The sequence below is a fragment of the Telopea speciosissima genome, chromosome 7 (assembly GCF_018873765.1).
Source record: "Telopea speciosissima isolate NSW1024214 ecotype Mountain lineage chromosome 7, Tspe_v1, whole genome shotgun sequence".
NCBI lineage: Eukaryota > Viridiplantae > Streptophyta > Magnoliopsida > Proteales > Proteaceae > Telopea > Telopea speciosissima.
The window spans coordinates 62754625-62770956 of record NC_057922.1 but is presented as its reverse complement, the minus strand read 5'-3'; the positions used below and the strand labels follow the sequence as shown (position 1 = coordinate 62770956).

Below are 16332 nucleotides of genomic sequence, written 5' to 3'. Positions count from 1 at the left end.
TCTACTTCTCTTGCAAACCCTGAATGTCAACCTTTCACACAACTAAAATATCACGACTTCTCTGACAGAATATGAGTCACAAATGGCTTGTATATTTTTTGTTGAAATGGATTTTAATATGACAAAAGAACTGTTAAATTGATGTATATAGATAGGTGGAATGGTTCATAAATTTCTACTTGACATGAAAAACAAGCCCAACTTGTTCAATTTGTTCAGATGCTTCAGCTAGTCATAAAAAGAAGTTTGGTGGTACCTTCTCCTGGTTGCTTCCTTAATGCTAAGTCTATTTCCCACAGTTTTTTAGGTGATCTTCTTTTACATAAATGAATTACATCGCCTGTGAATTTTTTTATTCATTTCTATTGCCATGAATGTAGTACTCTTGGTACGTAATGCTCAATTTTAATAACTTGGTCCTAGTTCAACTACGTCATTGTTTTTGTTTGTTTTGAATATCAGGCCGTTGCCGTTGTGATTGTCTTCTTTCTCTCTGCCATATTCCATGAGGTATATTTCTGTTTTATACCTATTTCTGTATACCTATTCACATTTTCAGGAGTATACACTAACCTTATGATGCGGCATTTATCTGTTTCTTTTTCCTTGTGTTTCATTTTTATAGCTGGTAATTGTTGGACAATGTAAGGGCCCTCTCTTCTTCTCACTTTTGTTGAACATGGTATTGGAGCCATAGTTTTAAAAGCCTGCCAAGCTGAATGATGAAATGGGGTTTTGTTCGGTTTCCCACTGCCTGAATCAGACTACACCAAACCTGGTTTTAATTGTTCACTGTTCAAATCCCCTGACCCCAATAGTGAACTGTGCTACCTACCATATATATTTTTTTGACAAATTCACTTTTTTCCTCTCTTAAGAAACCTGAAGTATATAAGCAGTTAAGCACCTCCTAAACTTTTCTCTTTTCCTTTTTTAACTAGCCTATTTACTTTGAAAATGTTGAATTACACCTAAGAAGGTAAAAATGACGAAAAGGGTAAAGAAGAAGAGAGGAAACATGGAAGATCATAGAAGAATAAGAAGGGATCTGTAACTTTTCTTTACCCTTGTTGAGAGATGGGGTGGGATTCCCTTGAGGCCATTGCTTGGTCCAAAATAGTTGTTGTAAACTGAGCTGGTTAGTCTTTTTAAATAAATAAATACCAATGACAGAATAATGATGAAACAGCTTCACTTTACATACGAGAATCTATATCACTATCAATATTTTGGTTTGCTTGTGAAGAGATAAAACAATTCTTGATATGAGTTATTAGTGAGGTCTAAATTTAATTGATTGGTCCAAGTTATCATTACATAAGTATTCAGCAAACATTCTTCCCCTTACCTCCTCCCCCCCCCCCCCAACCCAAAAAAAAAAAAAAAATGTTATTGCTTTGTAGAAGATTTAATCATTCTAATTATTATTCAATACGAATGTTAACTATCTAGAAGAACATGGTCTTTGTCACAGTATCAAACTAAGAAACCAGCACACACAAGCTAAGGAAGAGAAGAAGAACTGAAGAGAGGAGAGAGATCGAGAGGATTGGAGAAGAGAAGTCACGGGTAGAATAGAATGGCTGGCCAAGACCCCAGTCAATACTATATAGCCACTTAAGGTGCAATTACAATAAAGGACATAAAACTAGACTAAACTGTACAGAATTACCCATAACTGATTACAGAATACCCAATATATCCCTAAACTGACGTTAACACTTAATAACACTTAACAGTCTCTATGGTCTACACCTGATCTGGTATCAATATGTTTCATTCTGTTATGCGCTTTTGATCGTTACTATTATTACTGTTTTTCTGATACTGACATTTTGTTTTGTATGTCTACAGTTATGTATTGGGGTGCCCTGCCACATATTCAAGTTTTGGGCTTTCATAGGCATTATGTTTCAGGTGACTTATTCTTTACAATATCTTCTTCTCTTACTTTTTTCCTTTTATTTACATATCATTTCATTTTAATGAGCAAGGAGATCTGGATCCAAAACTTTTAGTATTGTTTTAACAGGAAGCTAGTCCCTACATACCTTTAAATTTCTTGGATGTTAGATGCATCCTCTTGCATGACACCTGGACTCTTTAAAACCTTTTGAACTGGTAAAATAGTATATTTAGAAAGAGGGGGAATAAAAGGTGAAAGACTTGTTTCTGACACATCTCTCTCTCTCTCTCTCTCTCTCAGTCCACCATGGATATTCTGCATCAGAACATGACCATTATTCTTGCATCCCTCTTCCTTTACTTGATTGATGTGCCTAAAGCAATCAGTGTCACAGGTTTTTGCTATAGATTTTTTGGATTACATGAAAGCTGATTGTCTTTTCTCTCTGACAATCCCTTGATTTGAAAAGAAGGATCTCAAACTATCTGGTGACAGCCCATAAACCCTAACCCTAAATTAAAGAATTAGGGCCAAATTTGGGGAAAACAGATAAGAGCTAGTGCAGGACGGTTTAGGATTATTTTAATGAGTCAACAAGACAACAACCAACGCTCACATAGGCTGAAACTCTTGTCAAACCACCCTTAGAATCAGATTAACCAAAATCCAAAATATGGCTGAAATCCACCACTGTTTGAGTCTCAAACTACCTGATGATGGCACATAAACCCTAACCCTAAATTAAAGAATTAGGGCCAAAATTGGGGAAAACAGATAAGAGCTAGCTCAGGACAGTTTTAGGATACTTTAATGAGGCAACAAGACAACAACCAGTGCTCAAATAGGTGGAAACTCTTGTCAAACCATCCTTAGAATCAGATTAACAAAACCCCAGAATATGACTGAAATCCACCACTGTTCAGACTATAAATGGCTGTGGCCAGAACAGAGTTGCGGTTCTGAATGAAACAGAGACTGATGAAGGGGAAGGGGGATGGCAGAAACAGTAGGGATGAGAGAGAGTAAATAAGAGCAACTGCAAGAAGAGCTTCAAATCTACTAGGCCATTTAATGTAGTTCTAGATAGGGTAAAGCCCTACTAGAAGCCAATTAAACCAGGACCAATAACAAGGAACTAAGGGGGCTGCTGGTTCAGCAGTTACAATAAGACAGAAGTGTAGTTTTAGGTCAAAATTCTAGGGTTAGGGTAGGGTAATGGGAATGTAGTTTATAGGATTAAACTAGGCAGGTTTTAAAGGTCTTAATGAACTAGGTTTGGTTAGATTTGAATAAGTTTTTAAATTTCAGAAATTTTAGGTTTCAGGTTTTGGGAATGAAGGAGATGATGAGATTTAGGGTTTTTAGGGGGAATTAGGTCAAGGGGTTCTGGTCGGGTGTCACTGGTATGGAGAGGGTGGTTCGGTTGAAGTTTGGTGTGGTTTTGATGTTAGGTTAGATCTGGACAAATTTTAGAGGTTTTAGTTTTTAATGGGGAAGAGGGGGATTAGAGTTTAGCTGTTGGAATGGGGGCAGAATGGGGATCGAGTGAAGGAGATGGCCTACTGGAACTACAGTGTAAAATTGGAACAGATCTGATGGTGGGAAGGGGCTGGACAGGATAACTAGGGTTTAAAACAATTAAGGTTTAAAGGGGGATCGATCAGGGTTAGGTTGGATGGAGAAGAGGAAGAAGGAAACTTGCAGGGAATTAAAAATAACTCACTGGTTTGATCTCCTTCAAAGGCAGCAGCAGCTTGATGTAGGTTGATAGCAGAAAAGAAGAACCTCCCGATCATAAATAGATGCAAGGGGTCACCAGAGTCCACCAGCCCTTCACCTTGAGATCCACAAGGCAGCACTCACACAAGGGGAGCTATGGCAGCAGCACTAAAGGCAGCAACAAACGAAATTTTAAACTCTGAATTATGTGGGGGAGCCTCCGACGTTTTCTATTAATAAAGGCCCAACAGTGGCCAGCTACAATCCTATTACAATTTAAATTCCTCCTTCCTAAATCGTGGAAGGTATAGCTAACTTAAAATAACTTAAAAACAACTTAAAGGGAAAAGACCTATTTAACCCTAACACTTAAAGACACTTTAAAACACTTAAATTAAGAAGATTCCTCATCAACCCATAGGATATAAGACCCTACTAGCCAATAGGAGCTCTTCACTTAAACTGAACCAACTTAAATTGAACCAATTGGATACAACCAATTTGAACCGGTTCAATTAAAGACATAAAAATAAAACTAAGTATAGAACTGAAATAAACTAAGTATAAACTAGTCTAAGGCTCCTACTAAAACCCTATGATCAGGGGGGGCTTCTTCATCTCATGGAGGCTTGGATCTACATCACCATTACCCTGGGGTTTCCACAAACACCAATTGAAATTGCTATCCTGCAACTCCCTTAATTCTAATCCATTCAATCAAAATCCCACCACATTACATGGCTAATGTGACGCCGTATTGATAGACTTAATTACTTCCTATTTTACTAAATTGACTAAACTCAAAATTCAGAAACTTCTCTAAACTCTTAAAACTTGGAGACTAGAAAATAGAAACTCCTAGAAACTACTTGGACTGAAAGAAAATAACCTAGGACTGTAGAGACTTGACAAAATATATACTAGAACTAAAATCCCATGTAGGACTGACTACCCCACCAGCTGGGTTTATAGAACTGATCCATTACAGCACAAGATAACTCGATGACCCATATAATCCGTTGGGATTCTGAGTTTAGGTTTATTCCAGCCCAATCAATCGGATTTGCAGCCTTTGCCTGCATTACCACGTGACCCCAAAAAAAAAAAAAAACCTTTCTGAAATCCTATGCAATGTATGACACACTGAAACTCCAAAAATTGCAATTTCAAAGTACAATAACAAAAGGAGGGATAAGAAAAATCCATCTCTGAACTAGCCATGAATTTTCTACAGCATTTAGAGATAAAATCTGTATCACATTTTCTTGAGGGTGTAAATGTGTTAGAGGATGCTTCGCTTCTTAGCTAAGTCCCAACTGGTGAAGCTGAAAAGAAACATGCCCCCTGAAATCACTGATGATCCGTAACAGAGAGGACAGCATCAAGATTAAAAAATAGAAGTTACTGATAATATGTTAATGTAGTTCTAGATAGGGTAAAGCCCTACTAGAAGCCAATTAAACCAGGACCAATAACAAGGAACAAAGGGGCTGCTGGTTCTGCAGTTCCAGTAGGACAGAATTGCAGTTTTAGGTCAAATCTAGGGCTTAGGTTAGGATAATGGAAGGGGGGCTTAGGGGGTATGGCTAGGCAGGTTTATAGGACTCTAATAATGTAGGTATTATAGAGTTTTAAGTGTTTTGAAAATTCTGTAAAACTGGGCAGCAAGATCTAGGGTTTAATGGAGTTAGGGTTTATGGGATTCAAACAAAAATAAAGGGGATCGATTGGGGGAAAGGATTAGAGGGTTAGAAGAAGAAATTGGGTGTCAAACTTACTGAAGATTCCACTGGCAGCAAGCTTCGATAGTTGTGAAGGATAAAGCCACCTTCGAATTTGAAGAAGATCTTCCCAACCGTCACGGCGTAAGGAGTCAACCGGATTCCACCAGTCCCTTTCCACCTTGATAGAACCACAAGGATGCACACTCACAAGGAGCACAGGAGCAGCAACAATGGCAGCCAACAAACAAAAGCTTTTTTCATTAATCAAATTCGTGTTCAAGGCTTTGCCCCCTTACAACCTTATATAAAAGACTCAAAAATAGACTTCTACTCTAAAAAGGAAAGGCCTAACCCAATCCCTAACCTATTAGGTAACTTAAACTGACTAGGAAACTAAAATAGACTCAAAATAGAGTCCTAATGACTTAAAAACAACTTAAACTACTTAAAATAAAGAAGATTCCCTACTAGCCAATAGGATATAAGAACCTCTTAGCCAATAAGATCACTTCACTTAAATTAGACCAATTGAACCAATTGGATGCAACCAATTTAAACCGGTTCAATTAAAAACATAAAAATAGACTAAATATTGGGCTAATCCCGTATGCAACCTATGTACCCCTCTTTTAGGCCCATAAAAGTGGCCTATTACATAGAAAACCCATGGGATCAAAGGCCCAACATACATATAACCCAACCTTAGACTTATTTCTAAAGAAATAAGCCCATTTCGGTGATGAATCTGCATCAACTCTCCCCAACTTGAAAAAATTTGTCCTCGAATTTTGCAGTGATGAGGGGGAAACAACATATGCGTAGCAGCTTCAACCATTCCCAAACAAAATTCTGGTGATGCAGGAACATTAGGGATGAAGTCTTCAAGGCGTGGAGCTTTCTCTTCAAAGACCCATGGTGGCATAACAAACTCTATGTGTTCGACCTTTGAATCAATATCAACTATGTATGTCGTGTTCATAGAGTCTTCAAAGTTGATAACCTTCTCATCTAAAACTTGAGGCGCAAGCTGTACCTCTTCAAGAACAGCATCTTGAATGCCAACGATTTCCCGTGGAGTGCTGTCAACCACCTCTTCATCTTCTGCTGTTTCAGCTTTGTCTACTTTGTTTTCTTCAACATTGACTGCTTTAGTAGAATCTTCTGTTGGCGCATCAGCCGTTGGTGAAACTTCAAACACAGTTGATGCCACTTGCATTTGAGTTGACATGTTCGGCAGTCCCTGTGGCTGTACAGTCAATGTGGTCACCTTTGGTTGTAACCCTTTTAGAGTAAACAAATGGTATAGACGGTGTCGATCAGGTAGGACACATGAGTTGTTTTCAGGTTCAATCCAACCTTGTCGCTCGTCCAACCAATTACAACCTACTGCAATAACGCTCCTTGGAGATGGTACCGGCTTACACCAAGCACCGTCAGAGTATGAGGAACACTCAAATTCAACAAAGACTTGACCTGTAGGCATGATGCAAATCTCTCCTGACTGGGACAACATATCCACCACAGATTGTGAAATAATGTTGTTACGTCGCCTCTCATCAGCAACTAATATGGCTGTGCTCCCATTGGGTAGACGAACTCGGGTCTTGAAAACGAAGGGAGGTGGGTCTTTTGAGGCTTGGTTGGAGCTTCCCTCCACCATAGCTTTGATACCAAAATAATGTAGTTCTAGATAGGGTAAAGCCCTACTAGAAGCCAATTAAACCAGGACCAATAACAAGGAACAAAGGGGCTGCTGGTTCTGCAGTTTCAGTAGGACAGAATTGCAGTTTTAGGTTAAATCTAGGGCTTAGGTTAGGATAATGGAAGGGGGGCTTAGGGGGTATGGCTAGGCAGGTTTATAGGACTCTAATAATGTAGGTATTATAGAGTTTTAAGTGTTTTGAAAATTTTGTAAAACTGGGCAGCAAGATCTAGGGTTTAATGGAGTTAGGGTTTATGGGATTCAAACAAAAATAAAGGGGATCGATTGGGGGAAAGGATTAGAGGGTTAGAAGAAGAAATTGGGTGCCAAACTTACTGAAGATTCCACTGGCAGCAAGCTTCGATAGTTGTGAAGGGTAAAGCCACCTTCGAATTTGAAGAAGATCCTCCCAACCGTCACGGCGTAAGGAGTCAACCGGATTCCACCAGTCCCTTTCCACCTTGATAGAACCACAAGGATGCACACTCACAAGGAGCACAGGAGCAGCAACAATGGCAGCCAACAAACAAAAGCTTTTTTCATTAATCAAATTCGTGTTCAAGGCTTTGCCCCCTTACAACCTTATATAAAGGACTCAAAAATAGACTTCTACTCTAAAAAGGAAAGACCTAACCCAATCCCTAACCTATTAGGTAACTTAAACTGACTAGGAAACTAAAATAGACTCAAAATAGAGTCCTAATGACTTAAAAACAACTTAAACTACTTAAAATAAAGAAGATTCCCTACTAGCCAATAGGATATAAAAACCTCTTAGCCAATAAGATCACTTCACTTAAATTAGACCAATTGAACCAATTGGATGCAACCAATTTAAACCGGTTCAATTAAAAACATAAAAATAGACTAAATATTGGGCTAATCCCGTATGCAACCTATGTACCCCTCTTTTAGGCCCATAAAAGTGGCCTATTACATAGAAAACCCATGGGATCAAAGGCCCAACATACATATAACCCAACCCTAGACTTATCTCTAAAGAAATAAGCCCATTTCGGTGATGAATCTGCATCATATGTACTTACTATCGGGGAGTCTGGTGGGCGTGTCTCTCACTAGGGTTTTTAGGGAAGTGGAGATGGGCGAGGAGGATGATGACTGTGAGGGTGTGGCCGATTGTTTGATGAATGGAGATCAAACAATAGAAGTTACTGATGATCCGTAACAGAGAGGACAGCGTCAAGATTAAAAAATAGAAGTTACTGATAATATGTGCTTACTATCGGGGAGTATGGTGGGCGTGTCTCTCTCTAGGGCTTTTAGGGAAGTGGAGGTGGGCGAGGAGGATGATGACTGTGAGGGTGTGGCCGATTGTTTGATGAATGGAGATCACTCCGGTGACATTAATCGGGCTGCCAAGCGGCCGATTCTTGGGAAATCCCTTCACAGCAGTTCTGGGTGCCGGTGTTCTTCCAAAGGTGGAGAACCTCCCGGATCCGATCCATAAGCGGTCTGTGATGAGTGTGATCATCCCTCAAAAAGCTTATGAAGAACAAATTAACAGATTTTCGTTTGCTCTTGTAGGCAGGCTAAATCTAAGATTGGTTTCTTTGGATGATCTGAAAAGATCAGTGAAGGAGGGTTGGCGGTTGAAAGACAAAATTGAGATCACTCCTATTGGTAAAGGGTTTATTATTTCCAGATTTGCCTATGAAATCGATATGGCTTCGATCTGGAGGAGAAACCCGATTAGGGTTCTTGGCCAACTGCTGCGGTTTCAGAAGTGGGAACCAGATTTTGATATCAATTCCAATAAGCTTTCGTGGAAACTTGTCTGGGTTAGGTTTTGGATCTGCCTTTTGAGTATTGGCATCTGCACATCCTTTTGTCTCTTGTAAAGGCAATCAGCAGGCCAGTTTATGTAATAGGGCTACTTTGAGAACTAGTTTATTATCTTGTTTTCTTATATTGTATTTTTTCCTTTTTTCCCTTTTACCTCCTTAGGGTGGTGTATATAATTCCTTATGTCATGTTAGTAAAACAATATAGGTGTGAGAGAGTCTATTCTCTCATAGTCTCATACAACATTCTACCACAACTTCTCTTCTTCTTCTTCCTCTTCTCTTTTTCTTGTTTTTCTTCAACCTTCTACCCATATCTCCTCTCTTGCTTCCTTATTCTTTTGCGACCTTTAGAGTTCAACTTGGTATCACAGCTCACGATTTTGGTTTGAGAGTCGTGCTTCAAGTCCTCCACTCCCATTTCCTCTCTTTGGAACCCTAGCTTACAAAGGGGTTCCAAAGGAGAGAATACTATGTGAAAAGTTCGAATATATCATGAGATGAAAGTGTATGAAGATCATTTAAACATCAAGAGGAGGCCTCACATGAAGAAATTGAGATTTGAAGCTCAAATCTAAGGACAGCCAAAATTACTGTTCCGTGTATAGTAAACCGAGAGTGTTTTTGTACTCTGAAACAGCCCTTGTTTTCCCTCATCTTGGAATTTTTTCAAGCTTGGACCTGGCCCATTGGAATCACCCTAGGGTCCCCTTTCAAGACCCCAAAACCTTGGTTGCAAAGGAGGAAAGCCCAAGGTCTACAACTCACTTTTTTTGCTGCTGCTATAGTACTTTCACCAGCTTTTTCCTTGAAGTTCTCTCTCTCTCTCTCACAAGTGTCACTTCCAACCCCCCTATGGTCTCGGTTAGTGTAGAACAGAGCTGTTGGAGCACAACTCAATTCTTTTTTGTTTGAAAGGTATTCCCAGCACCAAGGTTTAAAGTATCGGTATCGGGTGATTTTAAGAGACATATCATATTGTATCGTATTGTATCGGAGATACGTATCGAACAATACAGATACGTATAGAAATGGTCAAGATACACATGGAAATACACTTTTGGAACAAAAAACAATATAAATAAGAAAAATATATAACAAGTGTCATGCATAAACACTAAAATGCTGAATATTGTATAACCAAACAAGTACATTAAATTGAAATTGTTATAAAAGATGACGTTTCTTACATGTTGTAATTATCTATAGCCATGAAGAGTATTGGATGAAAGGATGATGTTGTAGTACTCCTTGATTCGCTTTTTAGTCTAAAAGTGTGAAAAACAAAGATTAAATGCAAGATTTTAGACTCTTGGTTGAGAGTTTTCCTTCATTTTTTCATTAGATTAGGAGTTGTATCAAGTCTGTGAGTGAAAATGGTTTTTTTTTAATGGAATGTATCGATGGTATCGGTATGTATCGATAATCTATCGGTATGTGTTTGAGTTAAAATAAAACCGCAAGCGTACGGGTCAATATTAGCTACGGGTCGAACACGAGGAGATATACGCCACTCTATTTAACTAACTTAAAGCTAATGCAAAGTGAACCAAATTAAAGTGTTAAATTAAACTAATTAAACTAACGAAAATCAATGCATCCTAACTCATAAGCATCTAACAAAATTAAGGGATTAAATCGGCGTCCTAACACATGAGCATCTAACCTGTCAAACTAAAGCGAATTGAAAGGAATAAAAATGCAGCCACACATACTAACCACATAAAAAGAAATAAGGGAATAAAAATGCATCCATAAACCACAACCATATAAAATTAAAATAAAAGAAATAAAGGGAGAAGAAGAAGAAGATAGAGAGAGATAGAGGAGATGGAGAATGAGATTGAGAGTTTAGATAGTAAAACCTGGATGTGCTTGCATGAATGTAATTGAAAAGCTTGAATACTTGCATAAACTTACCATGGCCTCCTCTTCTAAATCTTCAAGTCTTGTCATCAACTTAAGAACTTAAACTAGAAGGCTTAAAACCTAAACTAGAATTAAGAAATTACAACCCAATTGAAGACTTAAATTGAAATTAAAGCATAAACTAAACCTATTATAACCTTTAACTGAAAATAAAAAAAAAACAAACTAAAACTTAGAAAAGCTAAAAAGCACAAATTAGAAGGAGAAGAAGAGAAGAAATTTCACTAAGTGAATGAGCAAAATTTACAAGAGAGGTAGGGGGTATTTATAAGGGAAAGGGGAGAAGAGAGAAGAGAGAAGAGGGATGTGTAGGAGAAATATTCCCTAAGAAAAGAGAATATTTTCTTCTCCTTCCTCCTTTACATTGCCTTGAATCCCAAGAAAAAAGAAAAAAAAAAAAAATAGAAAGAGGGAGAGAAAAGAATATTGTTTACATAAACCTTCTATTTCTAGAAAAGTAAATTTCTAATTCTAACTTGTGCTTCCTTTTCTTTGTAATTATCTTCTCCAAGCAATAAAATCAAAGCATCTTTGATTTTTTAACCTTCCATAGATGAGAAAATATCTTTCAAAATAAATCTATCCCAAATGAAATTCCAGGAATGCCCTTGAAAAGTTTGACGAGAGAGAGAGAGAGAGCGATGACTAGGATAGTGATGACTAGGATTCCACTCAACCAAATAACAAAATCCCCAATGTGTCCTCTAAAAATCATGGGGCATTAAATGCAGCCCATAAAAATCGTGGATACCTTGTGGGCCTTCAAAATTAATGGAATCTAATGGCAGTGTGGGTCCCTCCATGTGGATAGCAGTCCTTCTCTCTCTTCAAGAATGCAAAATTGCCGAAATGGCCCTGTACTTGCAGTAGATCTCCACCATTGCTTAGAAATATCTTCTATAATGTCAAAAATGTCCTTGGGCAGTGGTAGACTAACTATGGGCTTGCACTACAGTTCCTTTCTAACCCATTATTCTTTCTTGGGCTGAAAAGAATAATCAACTGTACGGTGGGCTAGACGAATGCGTATTTGCGTTCCGTCACGTCTAACTTGCTCCAAATTTAGTCCCCTTTACAGCCATGGAAGGAAAAATGGCAACTTTACGTGAAACTTGGGACATGCAGCTCCCGATAGTCCAAAATAGCCCAAAACCTGAAAAACACAAGAAAGCACCAAAGTAACTCTGTCCAATGTGGTAAAATGTATGCTATGCCCTAAGATTTCACACATAAATGTGCTTATCAGATTCCCCCACACTTGAACGTTACTTGTCCTCAAGTAAACAAAAGAAAAACTAACCTAAAATGCAAAAAATCCTAACTCACTTTCGTAGGAATCACGGTTGCACTTAGCATGTGCAACAAGCCTTTAAACCCCTAGGTTACCCCTAGTGGACGAGTTGTGTCTCGTGGGTGTTTGCAGTAAATGTACACCCAAAATTCAATAAATCAAAAAGAATGATGTAAATTTTTTCTCATGGCATGAGTAAGATAGTGCACACAGTCTCAAAGAACTACTCAACTAAAGATTAAGGAGCCAAAGGTTCCCCCACACTTGAATTTTATCACCTCACATCAATTCAAGCAACTAGTATATATCAAGATTAAGGGATCTCCTCTTATCTTCTGAACACTACTCACCTTCAAGTATACCCCCCATAGCATCGATGGAACCAAAGACTTAGGCATTTAGTATTGTTGACCATACTTTCTTTTTTTCCAGGCATTAAGGCAAAAGTTTTTTTTTCTTTTTCCATAAACTCTATTTCTACTCCACTACTGTTCCCTGAATGACATGGTGGAGCATACACCAGACACCCAAATACTTGGTAGCTTCACTTTTTGCATGTATCTATGAAGACTTTAAGACATTGATGCAAGAGTTTTTTTTTAGTTTCCTTCCAAGGAATTTCGATCAAGTCACCCTGCTTCATGAGGCACAGTGCCCTATCTAGTCCCAAGGAATTCCACTTTCCTTTCTTTCTCTTTTATTTCTTTTTTTTTTCACTTTTTTTTTTTCTTCCATTCACTTTCACTTTCATGCTTTGCCTTGCCACAAACAAATTGGTCTCAACTACTAGCCAAAAGATCAAAGGGTTCATAAACACATAGAGGAAACCATCAAATGAAATAGCACTCATATTTTCAAACTCAATCCCCATCACCGGATACAAACCAACTACCATCCTTGAAAAGGGATTTTTTATTACTACGCATGCTAGGGAACCTAATTCCCTCTTTCTCTCGCTTTGCAATGAAAGAGACTTATACACATAACCAAACTATCGCCACAATCAAAATTCACAAAATTCACAAATAAAGTCCAACACCCCCCCCCCCCACTTAAGTTATGCAATGTCCTCAATGCATGCAGAAAAGAAAGAATAAGGACAAGGGAGGGGATACATACCAGGATATCAGTGGTCAAGGTAAAGAGGCTCATGGAGATCCATGACCTCTTCCTCAACTGGAGTAGGCATCTCTATGTATGGCTTCAAACGTTGGCCATTTACCTTAAAAGTAGCTCCTGTACTTGGATTGAGGACTTCAATAGCCCCATGAGGATAGACAGTCTGAACTATATAAGGGTCATCCCATCTAGAGCACAACTTACCTGGAAAGATGTGCAAACGAGAATTGTACAACAAAACCTTCTGGCCTACCTCAAAAGTTTTTCTCAAAATGTGCCTATCATGGAAAGCCTTGGTTTTTGTCTTGTAAGTTTGGGCATTCTCATATGCCTCATTCATAAGCTCTTCCAACTCAGATAGTTGGAGTTTCCTATGGATACCTGCAGTTGGTAGGTCAAAGTTAAGCTTCTTGATAGCCCAAAAGGCCTTGTGCTCAATCTCTACAGGTAAGTGACATGCCTTGTAAATTCGGGCATTCTCATATGCCTCATTCCTAAGATCGGTCTTGAAGGCTGTCCTATGGGCCCATAAAGCATCTACCAACCGGTTAGACCAATCCTTGTGGTTCGGGTTGATGGTTTTCTCAAGAATTTGCTTTATCTGTCGATTTGAAACCTCAACCTGGCCACTAGTCTGGGGATGGTAGGGTGTGGCTAACTTGTGAATGACACCATATTTTCTCATGAGGGCCTCAAAAGGCCAATTACAAAAATGCTTGCCCCGATCACTAATGATAGCCCGAGGAGTACCAAAACGGGAGAAGATGTTCTCCTTCAGAAATTTCACAACCACCTTGTGGTCATTGGTCTTACAAGCAATAGCTTCAATCCATTTGGACACATAGTCCACAGCAAGTAATATGTACAGGTTACCAAAAGAGTTAGGGAAAGGCCCCATGAAATCAATACCTCATATATCAAACACCTCAACCACCAAAATTAGGTTGAGGGGCATCATATTCCTCTTAGAAAGACGTCCTAAAGATTGGCATGAAGAACATGCCTTGTAATAAGTAAAAGCGTCTTTAAACAGACTAGGCCAATAAAATCTATACTGTAAAACCTTGGCTGCCGTCTTATTGAGCCCAAAGTGGCCTCCACAAGCCTGATCATGGCAAAAAGATAAGACAGATTGTTGCTCATGATTAGGAACACATCTCCGGATTACCTGATCCGGACAAGTCTTAAAAAGATAAGGATCGTCCCAAAAGAAATATTTAACTTGCGAAAAGAAACGATTCTTATCTTGGGTGGACCAATGTGCAGGTATCATACCCGTAACCAGATAATTGACAATATCAGCAAACCATGGTTCACTAGACACTGCCATCAAATACTCATTAGGAAAGTTCTCGTTGACTAGAGAATCAACAGTCAACGAATTAGGCAGCTGGGATAGATGGTCTGTAACCAAATTTTCACACCCTTTCTTATCTCTAATTTCAAGATCAAATTCTTGCAACAAAAGGACCCACCTAATGAGGCAAGCCTTGTCATCTTTCTTCTGCACAAGATATTTGATAGCTGCATGGTCAGTGTAAACAATAACATGTGATCCAACCAAGTAGGCCTAAATTTCTCTAAAGCAAACACAACAGCTAAAATTCTTTCTCAGTGGTTATATAATTAAGCTGTGCATCATCAAGAGTCCTACTAGCATAATAAATCACATGGGGCAAGTTGCTGATTCTTTGCCCAAGAACAGCCCCTATAGCAAAGTCAAAGGCATCACACATAAGCTCAAATGGCACTATCCGTTTTGGAGCTTGCATAATGGGGGCTGAGGTCAATGCTCTTTTCAATTGCTCAAAACTCTTATGACACTCGGGAGAAAAATCAAATGGGCAATCCTTTGCTAAAAGGGAAGTGAGAGGTCTAGCTATTTGGCTAAAATCCTTGATGAATCTTCTGTAAAAACCTACATGGCCAAGAAAAGATCTAATGTCCTTCACACTCTTGGGTGGTGGTAAATTGGCAATGAGGTCCACCTTAGATCTATCAACCTTAATCCCCTCTTTGGACATAATGTGACCAAGAACTATGCCTTGCTTCACCATGAAGTGGCACTTCTCCCAATTCAAGACCAAGTTCTTTTCTATGCATCTTTTGAGAACCAAAGAGAGATGATGCAAGCAATTAGAAAAGGTAGAGCCGTGAATAGAAAAATCATCCATAAACACCTCTAAGAAGTGCTCTACCATATCAGAAAAGATACTCATCATGCACCTTTGGAATGTAGCAGGGGCATTGCAAAGCCCAAAAGGCATACGCCGGTAAGCAAAAGTTTCATAAGGGCATGTGAAAGTGGTTTTGTGTTGGTCCTCTAGAGCAATAGGGATTTGGTTATAGCCTGCATAACCATCAAGAAAACAATAATATTCATGGCCAGCTAGTCTCTTTAACATCTGATCAATAAAAGGCAAGGGGAAGTGGTCATTTCATGTTGCCGCATTCAATTTCCTGTAGTCAATGCACACTCTCCATCCCGTTTGGATACAGGTTGGAATCAATTCATTATTGGCATTCTCAACTACAGTGACTCCTCCTTTCTTAAGCACAACCTGCACAGGACTCACCCATTGGCTATCAGAAATAGGATAAATGATGCCATGATCCAAGCACTTTAGGATCTCTTTCTTGATTGCCTCTTTCATCACAGGATTAGCCCTCCTTTGGGATTCCCTAGAAGGTTTGAAACTCTCCATCAGATGAATATGATGTTGAACAATGGAGGGGTTAATACCTTTAATGTCAGACATGGTCCAACCTATGTCTTCCTTATGGTCCTTTAGAAGCTTAATCAACTCTTCTTCCTGAATAGAAGTCAAATCAGAAGCAATAATAACAGGAAGAGTGTGATCTTGCCCTAGGAAGGCATACTTGAGGTTGGAGGGTAATGCCTTCAACTCTAATGTGGGGGGCTCAATAATAGAGGGTTTGGGAATGGAGGTGGATAGGGGTCCAAGGGGCTCCAAAGGTGGTTGGATGCTCCAGACCTCAGATAAGGGGGTATCATCAATACGCTCCAATTCCTGCATACATTCTTGAAATCCCGAATCAAAATCAATCTCAAAGAACGTATCAATATCATCAGGAAATCCTTGAAGCATATGTACCTCTTCATCCATATCAGGCTGCTT

General features: G+C 39.0%; 1 protein-coding gene across 1 annotated transcript in view; it reads left to right on the top strand.

Moving 5' to 3' along the window:
- LOC122668981 (diacylglycerol O-acyltransferase 1A-like) overlaps positions 1-16332 on the top strand; it is a 45848-nt gene that overhangs the window by 15331 nt on the left and 14185 nt on the right. Inside the window, exons 13-14 of the mRNA XM_043865589.1 lie at positions 463-510; positions 1855-1917. Of these exons, the coding sequence (XP_043721524.1) occupies positions 463-510; positions 1855-1917 (111 nt within the window). The remainder of the gene's footprint in view (positions 1-462; positions 511-1854; positions 1918-16332) is intronic.